A 15,045-nucleotide genomic window follows, 5' to 3' on the forward strand; every position below is an offset into this window, starting at 1 on the left:
ATATAACTATAAAGGATGTCAGCAGCATGCTGGAAACTGTCACCTACGTCCTATAAAGGTGCTTCTGCTACTAGAATTCACACGCACACACCCACACACAAATGGGTGGCACCAGAGTCATTCATGTGAGAAATGTAAGGACAGTGATCATGTTTTCTGCCAACATCCTCATTCCCCAACAGTGCAGGAAAGACAGCAGTGTGTGTGTGTGTGTGTGTGTGTGTGTATATAAATGTGCAGAGCTAAAATATGTTTCCTTATCCAGACATTGTCTTACTGGCTCCACCAGTAAACATACCCGCTGAATATGCAATAAAGCTAGTAAACTCCATTTAGATAGAACATGGGCACACAACAAAATATAAAAGTTTGAACTTTTACACTTGTTAACCATGTGAACGGACTTGGAATGTCTTTGACGAGAGAGAGAGAGAAAAAAAGAAAGGAGTGCTGTGCTGTCACCCGGTGAGACAGATGGATTGTTTACTTTGTTTCCTCCTACTTGTCTTTGTGGAGAAAGGCATTTTTGCCGCATTCTTCTTCTGCTCTAAAGGACACCAGACAGTTAATGTTGGTTGAGTTCAACATGTTAAAGGCTTTGACCAGGGTTTGCATTATTGTTGAACTGTGGGCAAACTACGTAAGGATCTGCAGGGTAGTTCAGACAGTCAGAACTGATGCCTGTTGAATGAGAAGTCAAACTTCCAGTTTAAAAAGAAGCATTATATCTGGCATTTTTACTTTATTTGATAGTGATGGGCGAGTCAGAATACAGGGAACAGGAGAGGTGTGTGACATGCCACACCCTGGCTGGAATTGAGTCAGGGATGTTGCGTTTACATGGTATGTGTCTTACTACAAGGCCAGGGGTTATGCAAGTGTCTTTCCCCACACCTGCTTAATGTCCCGCCAATAGAGTTCGATACTTCAACATATGACCCGAGGCACACTATTTGTTTACTTATGCGTGCATGAATGAGAAAGTATGGCATGTGTGCAGCAACAGGAGTCATGTGTGAGCCACTGGAAGCCAATGAACTACTTAGTCATGGTCCCAGTGTGCTTGTAGGTGCGTGTGCTGCGTCATTTATAATTACAAATTTGGTAAACCATCTGCATTTTTAATGTAACGTTTACATTTTCAGGTGGAGTGCTGATCACATCATAATTCAAATACAATTTTAATACACATCAATTTAAAAGGTAATTGTATTGCAATGTTTGCAGCTGTTATCTGTTTACAGATCAATACGAATCCAGATGGGCTTTTTGCAGTAATAGTTCAAACTAGGCAGTAAGATATAACACATGCTTTAGCAACCACCTTGATGCCAGTCAACAAAACCCTGAATGTTTTACATCGTGGCTATAGTACGACTGCTGACAGGAATTGAGGGAATCGTCTAGCAAAAAAAAAACTAAAAGTAGATTAGTCATGACAATTGCGATAAAAATCACAAACGGAGGAACTCAATTTACAATCAGTAACCACGTTAAGACGACTGAAGGACCCAATAATTCCACTGTGAGTAAGAAAAGAATGGCAAAAAGTGGTTACTGCATGAACAGAAGCTTAAATAATTACATAATGTAGAAAATAAATTGTACAACTTTGTGCGTGGATTTGTGACAGAAATAGACTGTAATAAGTTAAGGAATGAGTGCAAATCATTGAAAACATGCACACGAGCACAAACAAACCATCCCGTGTGTGCGTTCATGTGCTCACCTGAAACACCACTCGCGATTTCTCCAGCAGATATGTCCTCATGTTGGCACCGATGATACGGTAGCGTGTGTCGAAGCCGATCTCAATGTATTTCCCAAAGCGACTGCTGTTGTCATTTCGGGTGGTCTTTGCATTTCCAATGGCCTGAGAGATGGAAAAAGATCAACATGCAAAAACTGTATTTGGGGCTTCTGAGCATTTTGGGAAATATGCTCATTTGCTTTCTTGTCGTGAGTTAGATCTGCAGATTGATCCCACTCTCACATCTGTGCAGTTAATATGACGCTAACGCCAACAGCTGGTTAGCTTAGCACAAAGGCTGGAATCAGGGGGAAACAGTTAGTCCGGCTCTTAAAGGTACTACACACCCGATCCTAAAAACTAGTGCGCCAGAACATCATACTGTGGCTTACAGCCTGAAATAAGATTACGATTATTTCAGGGTTCATACACATCTTGACCAATGGATTTTCATGACTTTTCCATGACTTTAAACCAGATTTCCATGACCAAACATTTTGTGAAATCTCGGTGTATACATGAAAGTGAGAAAATGTAGTATTTAAACTAACAATGAGAATTCCAAAGCATACAGTATATCTTAAATGACACAAATGAATGAGAGACAATAGTTTCATTAAAAGAATAAACATTTATATAGTTGCCTGTATGCATGCCTGCTTATTTTTTGAGCGTCTTTCTTTTAAAAGCATATTAATTATCTTAAACTCAGCGTAAATGAAAGACATGAACACATGAATATAACACATTTCCATGACTTTTCCAAAACCTTTGTGGTTTTATTTTTTTCAAGGACTTTTCCAGGTTTGGAAATAACCATTTACAAATTCCATGACTTTTCCAGGTTTTCCATGACCGTAAGAACCCTGTTATTTGTGATGGTTCTCAACATCAGCAGTTAAATGGACTTCTGTCCTTCCAAAGCCAAGGGCTGGATATGTTGAGCTACGACACATACAGAAATAAAAATCGACTAAAGTCAGCAGCAATAATTTATTAAACAGGATTGATCAATGAACCTACGAGGGATTGTCGGGAGACGGTGGGGCCACACACACACACATACACACACACACATCAAGCAGCCGGCTTGAACTGAGTTAAATCATGTGTGTGTGGGTTCTTGCTGAGTTAAGGCCAAACACACAGTCTTTCACTGCAGACAAGGAGTCTTTCAGCAGGTATTTCAATCTCTGCCTGCATCAGCCAAACACATATAAACACAACGCACAAACGCTCTCACGAGCACACACACGCACACGCACACACACACGCACACAGGTTTTGTAACATCAGAAAGGCTGACGCAACCATATACTCTCGTCCCGGCTTCGAGGCTAAAGTGACATCTCTGCGACGCAAGAAAGCTTTCTATTCATTCTGTCAGCTTGTCTCCAATTGGCTCGAGGTGAAAGTTGCGGCCGGGAGGACGAGAGCGACGTTAGTAATGTTAGTAATGTTAGTAGAGCGGTTGTAGAGGACAGACAGGGTGGGGGATGTCAGGAGGCAGAGGAGGGGGAGGAAGGGAGGCAGTATATGGACACAAGGGAGCTCTCTAACCCCTCCTGTCCGCATGACTCTAGAGGATGCAATACAAACAACACACAGTTAAGGAAAAGACTCGCGTTATAACAGTGGAGAGCAGCTCGAGGCCAGAAAGACAGTGTGGTGGAGAAACTGAGGGGAAGGAAGTAAGTAAATGCCAGTGGAGAAGAGCAAGATAAGGGAGAACGGCAAATGCAATGACACTCGATCCGTATCATCCATAAATCAATTAAGCTCGTGAATTTACTGAGTAATTAAGCCAAGGAAACAAGTGTCTACACACAAACTGCCAGGAAAAATGACGCAGAGCTTTTTTCCAGTGCTTCATACCCACAACCCATTTCATGCTCAGGTTGTACAAAGTTGAATCAAGTAAGTAGAGTGAGCGGAAAAAATCTATGAGTAAGTATAGATGGTGAATCTGCAACTAATGAGTTATTTCAGAAGAAAAAGATGCTCACTGAAGGATTAAAATGTGTTCATTTATAATTTTAAGAAATGTTGTGGGTTTCTTTGAGTGTCCGCCTCTTTTAAAATTAAACTGGAAATGATTCAGGGTCTCACTCAAGAGACAGACGGCCTCCTGTCCTCACCTCCATGATGGGGTTGGAAGCCAAGACCTTCTGCTCTACGTTGGCCTCGCTGGTGGAGCCGCTGACCGTAGCAAAGTATCTCATGGCGTATTTGGCTGATACCGTCTTTCCTGCTCCGGACTCCCCACTCACAATGATCGACTGGTTCCTCTCGTCCCTGACAGATCAAACAATAAATAAATAAAAAAAAAAAAAACATAAGAAAGCTGTATATATCATGCGTCATTGTCCTTTCGTAGAGTGGTTTTTGGAGTTACTTTAGTCATTGATGGCTAAAGGTAAAGGGTGATCCTGATCCTGGTAGCTTCAACAATTAAGAGTGTGACACAAACAATGCCTGAGGTAGGACCTGTATAGATAAAACATGTCAGATAATATCATCAACAAACATTTGCTTGCAGCCAGAGCAGGTGCACCCTGTGCATGCTTTAATATACCAGCAAGCTGCCCTCCCAATTCTCCAAAGAACTTAACTAAAATCCTGAGGCAGCAGCGCCTCATCCTACTGAGATGCTTCTCTTTGAAATAAAGTCCCAGCTGCTGGTAGGTAGGCTGGCGCTGTTATAATATCTTTCTTTTTTGCATTTGGCATTTTTCCATCTAGTGCATCCCTAGCCCTTTGAAACGTTAGGATATATGCTTGAATGTCTTCTCTAAGGCCTTGTTTATTTTTTGGGGTCTTAGTCTTTCGAGTTTTTAGAAAGGCTTCCTCATCTTTCAACAGTTCTAGATTGTGTCAGGGGTCATTGCTGTTGTGGGCATGTGAAGCCTTTTGGGAGACAGTATTTCAAATTGGGCTACTATTTCACAACAACTTGAGGGCCATGACTCCCACTGGCTGGAACCCAGACAGAGACTACTGATTCAAACAATTCCTCTCAGTATATATATATATATATATACACACACAGTATATATATATATATATATATATATATATATATATATATATATATATATATATATATATATATATATATATATATATATATATATATATATATATATATATATATATATATATATTATATATATATATACACAAAAGTACTAAACCTTCTTGTTCTAAAACATATCACTGATATACTACAAACTCCTTTTGTGCCTGTGCGTCTCTTTATATCGGTGGAGGAGGCTGTGCTCAATATTAATATAATCCCAGGATTCAGACAAAAGGTGACCTTTGCAGTAAAAGCCCCCAGACTTTGGAAAAATATGTCCACTGAGAATCGACAGGCTGCATCTGTAACAATTTAGATTATGAATGTAATTAATTGTGCAGCCCTACACTGAATGTACATGGAGTAAAGCAACTGTGTGCTCTAAAGTGCTCCATCACACTGGACATACTGGGAGGGCTACTGCTGGCTACTGCCAGCCTCAACTAAAAAAGGCCCTGAATTAGTGAAGGAAGGAAGGAGGGAGATCTGAGTGCTGATTTAACTTTGTATACAATGCTGTTAGTATACATGTGTATGCCAGTGTGTTCATGACATCAACTTCCAGAGGGCAGCCCAGAGACCTACTGGTTGGCTCACAGAGAGAAGTAAAAAAAGAGCAAGCAAAAGAGAGAGAGAGTGAGAGTGCGAGAGAGAGAGAGAGAGAGAGACGGTGAGACCACCATGAGCCTATTTCTGGCTCAGCTTTGACCTACAAACCCAGAAGAGAGAGGGAGGAGACTATAACCGAGGGTTCTCAGGTAACACACACACACACACACACACACACACACACAGACACACACACAGACACACACAAACCTGGCCATCTGTTTGTAAGCCTCCTCTGCCACAGCGAAGATGTGTGGGTCCATGTCTCCCATGTTCTGACCGCTGTACGCATTGATGATGTCTGAACCGTAGATAGGCAGCGGCTCATACGGGTTGATGGCCACCAGAACGATTCCTACGACACAGAGGGAAAGCGTGAGCTCACCTGCAGCTGAACAGCATCCAACAGGTGGCAAAAACAGCGATGCGTCTTTCCAAACTGAGAGGGTAAGAATTGCATCACATACAGTATCTACTGCAGTGGTTCTCAACCTTTTTACAGTGATGTACCGCCTGTGAAATATATTTTTCAGCCAAGGAGCTCCTAACCAGTGCAAAGCATTTTTGGTTGAAAAACACATGTAATACACAGCGCTGTGCAATCAGTGTCTGATTTAATATGGAATATATACAATTCAGTTTATGAACTTATTTTTTTAATATTTATTAAATACATATTATTTATTACATAATATTTATACATACAATACATAATATTTATTAAATACAATTTTTTAAAGGATTTTTTAAATGGATGCTCATTTTAAATGTATTTAAAAAATATATTACGTACGCTCTGGAGAGCCTTCACGTACCCCCATTTGACAACCACTGATCTACTGCATATTGTTTATTATCAAAATGTATGGTGTTGATCCCCACACTGGTTTCAATAACTTAAAATCGAGAGAGGGATCTATGTGTATTTGGCTGGAAAACAACGTGTCACATTTTCCTAGTTTTGTATTTTTACCAAAAACAAAACTTACAAAATATAGTACAAGTGGTGATTCGAAATGTCTACTCTTGCATGAAGATTTGCTGCATACAATACTTCACGTTACGAAAGTACTGAATATAATATGATGTCATTCTTAGACATGTGACTCAACTTTCTTTCACCACATGATCTCTCGACTCAAGAGCTTTTTCTTGACATTACCATTCCTTAAAGTTGAAAGTATAACTTTATTCACCTACCACAGTAAGTGTAGATGAGCTTGGAGTCGATGAAGCGGACTTTGAGGTTGTGCAGCACGGCCGGCTCGTGGAGGTAGCTGAGTGCTGTGAGGTCATTCTCGCCCACCAGGATGTCGGGGTTTCGCAGGTAAGGCAGGTTCTTTGTTTTGGGGTCCAGTTTGTGCTCAATATTCTGAAGATGGGAAAGAAAGCAGAGCAAAAACAGGAAAGTTATGACAGATTATGTAAAGAGCAAAGCACATTACAACACTAAGAATTCAGATCGACTTATTAAATGGCTGATACAAATCTCTGTCTCTATTACAGACTGTATGAACGGATAACTGTTGAAATTAAAATCAAAGTCAAAGTAATAATACCTGAATAATTACATTCATTTGGAACTGAACATAACAAAATCTAGGAGAGCATTTTTAATTTTTGAAAGAGCAAAGTGCGACATCAGTCAGTGTTCATGACATGCTTTACTTCTTTCAGCTAATATTTATATACACTGTTTTTAATACACCATGTTTTGTCATTAAGAACATCCTGAAGTGTGATTTGATGGATCATATTGTTGGAATACATTCTGTTTATTGACACTGACCGAGGCGCTGATCTGTGGCTTTTGACTGATCAGGATTACTTCTGTTGTGCTCCAGCTACATTGTAAAATGCCACTTTTACAAATCATTATTATTGGTGCACATGCCCAGGGTAAGGAGGATCCTAAAGTGTGCAATTTCATTTCATGAATGGATTGTTATGTGACAGCATTATTTGCAAGAGATAAAGCCAAATTGGTCCCTGTGTGCCGGCTCCTATTGGAGCCCACTGCCTCCAATAACAATAGTTCATGAATAGCGCTGATTAATTGCCACAACCAACAAATAAATATTGTGGCTCAGTGCAAATCTGATCTTTGTTACGATCCTCTTACTTATATCAAGATGATACTCTTATTCAGGAGCATTGTATCATGATTACTACTCGTGTCTTCCACAGATCACAAAAACAAAATGTAAAAACTCAGTGTAAGGGCCGAGATAAAAATATGTTTGAGTTGATTTTATGATTTTTACCAACACTTGACAGCAAATAAAGATTTAAGTACTTTCAGTGGCCATGGTATAAATCCTTACTATGCCAAAAGGTGTGAGAGAAAAACATCTTGTTATATTGCTGAAGGCCAATGTCAGCCAGTATTTCATGCATATATACTCAAAAATGTCATGAGACAGGCTACTGATTTGGCACGGCTCTGTTGCAAAACCCCAAACTGCCAGTCGCTCAAAGCTGCATTGTATTAATCTGGTTTTCAGTTTGGTTCCTCTCTCCCTGTGTGGAAACATTTTATATTTTTACATCCTTATTAAATGGATCTCTTTCTGATGCTTGTTTTTTTATGAACTATGAAGTTATAGGAAGTCTCGGGAATGAATTACATAATCGGATTGCTTGACTGGCTAATTGAGTGATGTTATTTTTATTCTCTTCAACAGCAGCCATCTACCCAGACACACAGTAAACTGCATCAGGGCTGCACAATCATCTAAATGTGTAAACTTAAATAATGGATGCCTTATTTCACTATTCAAACACATTTTCTGCAGGGAGTTTCTTTGAGAACTTGAGCTTTGTGGAAAGCCCGTTGCTGCTGTGGACCTCCTGAGACATGTTATGCTAGACAGATAACCATGACTACTTAAAACAAATGTCTGATCTCCACTTGGACTGGATTGGGACCAAAAGTCACGTTTTTGAGACATTTAACAGCCAGAACCTGAAACATACAGTGAATAAGTTGATGGTGGTAGCTACCTTTACATACTGATGCTTTAGTGTTATGTTTGTTATGACCTGTCAAAAGGACTACAGATGCAAATTAGATTAAACTATAATCTGGTATAGTGCATCAAATGGTGACATTTATGTTTTCCCTTTTAAATAAAGATAATAAAATAAAATAAAAATGATCAAGTGGCTGAATTATAAAGGAGCAATATAGCAAATGGTCTCGCCAATAGAATGCTCTCATTAACAGGAGCACTGTGAGCTGGCAGCTGTTTGTATTATTAAATGTACAGCTACACATTTGAAATGCTCCTTTGGGCATCTTTGCAAGAAGGTCTCATTAGTGGAAAGTGCTAATTCTAAAACCAATAACCACTAATGATGCGCCGCACTTTGAAGTGTCTTTGAGGCAGAGAGAACGAGAGAGACAGAAGATGAAACAAAGAGAGCTGAGAGGAGAGGGAGAGCCTAATTCCTCTCCACCTCCATTCATCCTCACCGTTCCATCCTCCAGCATGAGCTGCAAGGAGGCGTCGGCATTTTTGTAGTCCTTGGTCAGCTCGGCCGACTTCCACACCTCCTCTGCATCGGGGATCCACACCCGAGCACGCTGACAAATGGGGTGAAAAGAAAATAACAAAGACAAGTTAGATAAAGACGGGTCATAGCATTCGAGGAAAACAGTTATGCCTTCTTTAAATTTTGGTTCACTGACAGCGTTATATTTTTTTGAAAATCACACATTTTTAAATGTATGTGACAAAAGCAGAGGTGTCCCTGTTCGATAAGCCTCATTCACCTGGTTTTTGAAGTAGGCTGGAGTAAAAAAATACTATTATTTGGAGATAATATTGACACTGACCAGTTTGCTCCATCTCAGCCAGTTCAAATAAAAGCCCTTCAAACAAAGTCTGATGGGATGTGTTTACGTGTACTTCCCTTCTCCTAATTGTTGAACTGCTCTGACCTTAGAGAAAACACTGGGTTCTATGTTTCCACAGTCATGAGCACATGGCCTGCAAAGGTAGTTAAGTTGCGGGAAGCTCATAAGGTCTGAGGAATGGAGTCGTGGATATCCTGTGGTCATACTGTAATTGAAAACACACACACACACACACACGTTTCAGGTCTTACAAACTTGTGACTGGAGGCAATCAGCTGATTACAGAGATGTGAAAAAACGGTGATGAACACTGGCAGTCACATGGCTGAGGAATCCAGCTCACAAACGTAAGCTGGATGCTGGATGACTGTGCAGTGGTTTGAGAATTAAACCACACCGAGATGTTAAAAACCCAGACAGACGAGGCTCGTGAATATATGTGTGTGTGTGTGTGTGTGTGTGTGTGTGTGTGTGTGTGTGTGTGTGTGTGTGTGTGTGTGTGTGTGTGTGGGGGGTGGGGGGGTGATCAAACGACACAGAGTAAATTTGATATTGCATAAGAGAGAAAGTTGAGAGGAAATTAAATTAGGAGGTTCAACATAACAGATTGTTGTGGGGTTTGTATTCCAGTAGCACGCGTAGTATTGACATTGATGTGTTAGTTTTGTGTAGTTTCCATCAGCATGGGTAAATTAATCAGTGGTGTAAGTGTCAACATATAAAAATAAAGGATTACTCTAAAAACAAGGGCAGATCAAATATACTCCTCATCTTTTTGTCTTTGTTAAAGCATTACTCAGGACAGAGTATAGAGATTATCAAATAATCAAAACAGGATTTAGACTAAAACCTTTATGTGTTATAATCTCAACACGAATGAGGATTTTAACTTTGCTGAGACTCGTTTATTTCAAATTCTAGTGAATTATGGACACACACACACACACACACGAGTCTGAATGACTCTTTCTGTACTTTCTGGAAGTTCAACATCGATGTCATGGCTTCTTTAGACTTAGTTACATAAACTGCTGATGGCGTTTTAACAGACGCAAGAGAGAAAGACTTTGGTCTGCTGCTTCACTACCGCTCATCTGAATCATGACATCATGGTCACACAAAGCTTCTCCCTCTGTCGGTCTCTCACTCTTCGGGTTAAGAGTGTTGGGGGGAAAAAGCAGCGAAAGTCTTTTTTTTCATGCTGAGCTCCACCACCACTAAACCCCCAGGTTGTCCCAATGTGTGTTTTCCTTTCTCTAATCTTTTATTCTCTCCACCTCTGCAGGAAGTGTACACTGTGAGATCAGTGTGGTTGAGTAGTGCGCCGCGTGGCTTAGGTTTACCTCTAAGTGACAGTCACAAAATAAGCAATGCGATCTGTGCAAGTGAGGCCAAAGTTAATACACAATCACAATCAGAAAACTGGAAGAAATAAATGAAGGGATAAGGAACTACACGATAAGTAACTGTGACGACCATACAACCATTATAAATGAGGACGTGATTGGAAGGTGTGTGTGTGTCAAACCAATACCCGATTTTTGGGGTCAATATTGACATAAATATTGGAGAGTTAAATCAAATCTGATAATATTTTTCAAAGATATGAACCCATAACATATTTGGTAAACCACCCTTAAATTATTAAGATACCCGAATATTCATTCTTGTTCGAGACATTTTCCCCACCTGATAAGCATGTTTAATTTGCCAATAAACAACCTGTGCAATTAACAAGTAATACCAACTGTCTCTATAACGCATTATTGTGTTCAATACATTATTGGCACAATCAGCTCATTGGCTAGTTTCTTCACCTTCTGTATAACGTTCATACAACAGTATTGCCAAAAGTGACTTATTTATCAAAGCTGGTGTCGCTTTCGGTTGTGAGGAGCTGATTGTAGTCATATCATCATCGAATGGTGTAATCAAATTACCCAACGCACGCCGAGTCTCCTTGAAGCAAAGAATGAAAGTATGAATTAGAAAAGCCCATGCTGTTTAAACCACCTCCAGGCCACTGTTTGTTTAACTACTACAAACCTCTGCGGTGATACCAAACATTGTTCAAATCAGAGGATCTGTATTTCAAAGGGTAGTGGGGTTCCTAATGTTTCTAAAGATGTGAAATATGTCAGTTTGAACTGGAGGAAAATATACCTGAAAGCTACTGAAACAAAACGGAGAAACTGCTCGTCTCTATCACTCTTCTTATTCCACCATTTCATTAGCAGTTTCACCTTTTTGCTCCCTACAGAAGACCATCCAAGATGCCTGCCTCCTAGCAACGCAGATAGAGGGAGAGAGAGAGAGAGCGTGCAACAGAGAGAGACAGCGGGGAGGAGACAGGCTAAAAATAGAAACAGCAAGTTTTGAGCAGCATCACACCTCACAGAGACATCACTGCTGAGCACACTTCCACACACACACACACACACACACACACACACACACACACACACACACACACACACACACACACACACACACACACACACACACACACACACACACACACACACACACACACACACACACACCCCTGAATTAGTTAAGTTTCTCTTTGTGTGTGTGTGTGTGTCCGAAAAGACAGACATAACTATAATGCAGCTGCAGAGGCTAAGAATCATATTTATAGACCAACATATTAAGAAAATAGAGGAGAGATGAAGGATGAAACTCAAACACACCACACACACACACTTCAAGGACATTATCCTTCACAATGAAACACAAGCTGGAAATGAGAAGCGTCTGAAAGCTGCAGAGAAACATTGTGATGAATCAGAGTGCAGCCTCTCCGTCTGCCTTGCGGAGGGATGGATGATGGTCCGGCTCGTGAGTTATGGGCAGCAGACGAAGAGGAGAGAAGGAGATGAAAGAGGATCAAAGATGCCAGAGCATCTGTGATGTCAGAAATCACATGACTGAAATGTCTCTGCATTGAGCTCGCTCCACATATGCATACACACTGTGAACTACTCAATGGGTTGGTGGATCTGTAATTGGCTGTTCTTTTTCTTTACTGCGGGCTAGTGGGTGTGGTCACACTGCGGCCAGGATCACAAGCCTTAAATGTGATAAATGTGCAAAACGCAGAAAGGGTTCAGAGCTCAAGTAAAGAGAGCAGCAAAAAATAAAGTAGACAATACACATTGTATTATATCCAACAGAACAGAATGACACTATGAAGAGGATGCATGCAAACAATGCAGCACATTCTCCTTCCATCTGCAGCCAGTCAGGAACAGATGCTCTTGCTTGAAGAGAATGGTGGCATATTCAATGTATTCAGTGTGATCCCGCCCCGAGCATACGTTTAATTGCTTTTTCTTTAATTCCGGTCCTTGAAGATCAAGTCAAGGGAGGTCTGATTTGGTTGTTACACTAGATTAAAGAGGTTTAACGGCAATTTAGTATTGGACTTCCATATGGTGAAGGGATTCATAAGAGACAGATTAATTAAGAACGGACAGAATGTTAGCAGCAGTGGCAGAGATATCTCGACTTTTAGTCCTTAGTCTGGGATAAGCTATATGATATTGATAGTAGAATATATGATAGTATAATGTTTTCTGTAAAAATGCGGAATAATGGAACAATTACTTGATAACATTTTAATTACAACAAATCATATCTAATATCTGTCAGATATTAGGGTTGTATTCAAGTCTTAAGGGATTCCCACTAATAACTGGTGTTCTATTTACCAATATAATGAACTAAACATGCGTCATATGATAGAAGGAACTACAGGAAATGACAGATGGCTTCTGAAAATATGAACAGGATATATACTGCAACTACAGTAGATAACTGGCTTTAAATTATCAAAGACATTCACGGGATAGAAAGACTGACTTTCAGACAAAGATAGAGAAATGATTTATACATTGCAAGATGGACGCTATATTTGTTGCTTTAGGGAACATGCTTAATGTTTTTATTTTGCCCTCGATCACCCTCACTGCTAAAACTGTCTGCTTTGACAATCATGGAAAACTATGTCCACATTATGAAGTGCTGTAAAGGCTGTGCATAATCTATAATATATAATGTGTGTTGTCTGGATGTATTGTAAATGTCTCGATGCCTGGCAAAAAACATTTGATGGATTATAATGGAGTACAAAACTGACCTGATCTAGTTGCAATGTACTGTATTTTCACACAATTTATTTTATTTAAAATAATGAACTACACTTTCCCTCACAGTGGTTGACCAGCGGTCAGTTAGCAGCAAGCAAAGGCTGCTCTTGGAGGTGCAGGCTGGGCTGAAGTTAATCCTGATTTAACAGAGACAAAGGATCATGACCTGATTAGGCTAATTTACCGGCTAATCTTACTCCAGTCAACTACACCGAGATTTCATTACATTAGCACATGGCTACAGGTTGCCACTGTACCGCTAACACGATGGCAAAAGCTTTTACTTGATTCTTGTCCTGACCCACAGACAGAAACATAGGTATGCATTTGTTCACAACAATAAAGACACTAAATTAAGCTTGTTTCATCCAAAACTGTGTGCCACAATACGGAGCTTGAAGACGATTGTAATCTCTTAACATTAAGAAGGTTTAAGTTATCCAATTTGGCGAGATACGGTAAACGTCTCATTTCAACTGTAGATCTAAACCTCATTTTCTCTTGATTCTCCTGCAAGGACATGAGGTCACAGAGATCGAGGCGTTGGGAGAGTGTGTGTGTATGTACAGTGTATGTGCGAGTACCGTGTGTGTGTGTGTATGCGTGTATGCGTGTGTGTGTATGTGTGTATGTGTGTATGTGTGTGTGTGTGTAACAACGGGGCGGGGCATCCATGACAAGTGATTACAAATCTGCACAAAGTCAACAGCAGATTATAGAGGCTTCCCCTCGCTAATACTGAGCTCTGAGTTTTCACTCTTGGGTTGAAGTCCTTCTGTCCTGCTATGACTCCTCTCAACCTCCTACGGGGTTTCTCCTGCTCACACTTACATTGCCAGGGCCTCAATGAACACCTATCAGACCACTCACATGGAAATGATTTCCAATTTGAACCCGTTAGATGTGATTTCTGCAAGATTACTCATGTGGCATCCTCAGATACGATTACACTCCTTTGCTCTGTCGTGAAATAACCTTGTTCTTTCAACTTGAAAGACGACGGAGAGGAATTAAGTGAAAGGCTAAAGTAAGAATGACTAAAGTAGAAATAGATTTAAAAAAAGGGGAAAACATTGTATAACACGGTCGGGCAGAGAAAACTCCCCAGACAGCTGCAGAGGTATGCGGAAAGTGTTTTGCTTACATATTCTCAGTAAAGCCGTCAATGGAGTCCCAGACTGCAGAGGCCTCATCACATGATGCCCCTCATGTGAGAATCTGCTGTTTTTCTGCTCAGCTGGGCAGACGCAGCGTGAAGCCAAGATACAGAGACCTCAGTGCTGGCGGAGAGTTTTTATTTGGAAAGAAACTGTGCTATTGAGTTCCCCAACTAGGGAACAAATAGCATGCCAATGTCCACTGATTGCCAAAGATCAGGGTATCTTACTAAGACGCTGTGACGATGCCCAGTGTCTAATCTCATTAGTTCAGTCAATGCTGACTCCTGGAGTAGTGTCGTTCTCTTCTAAATCTTGTGTCAGTGCAGGAGAATCACACAGCTGTGCTTCTTGTTTAGTATTTAAACAAGAATGTGTCCGAATAGCCTGTCAATTATGAAACGATACAGACAATACAATGAAGACAAAGCCATGCGAAG

The 15,045-nt window shown here is 40.4% G+C and overlaps 1 protein-coding gene across 1 annotated transcript in view; it reads right to left on the reverse strand.

The window, feature by feature from the left end:
- myo5aa (myosin VAa) overlaps positions 1 to 15,045 on the reverse strand; it is a gene marked incomplete at its 5' end in the record, with an annotated part of 46,301 nt that overhangs the window by 24,741 nt on the left and 6,515 nt on the right. Inside the window, 5 exons of the mRNA XM_079216678.1 lie at positions 1,730 to 1,873; positions 3,889 to 4,045; positions 5,649 to 5,793; positions 6,639 to 6,810; positions 8,914 to 9,024. Of these exons, the coding sequence (XP_079072804.1) occupies positions 1,730 to 1,873; positions 3,889 to 4,045; positions 5,649 to 5,793; positions 6,639 to 6,810; positions 8,914 to 9,024 (729 nt within the window). The remainder of the gene's footprint in view (positions 1 to 1,729; positions 1,874 to 3,888; positions 4,046 to 5,648; positions 5,794 to 6,638; positions 6,811 to 8,913; positions 9,025 to 15,045) is intronic.

The sequence above is a fragment of the Taurulus bubalis genome (assembly GCF_910589615.1).
Source record: "Taurulus bubalis genome assembly, chromosome: 4".
In the NCBI taxonomy this organism is placed as follows: domain Eukaryota; kingdom Metazoa; phylum Chordata; class Actinopteri; order Perciformes; family Cottidae; genus Taurulus; species Taurulus bubalis.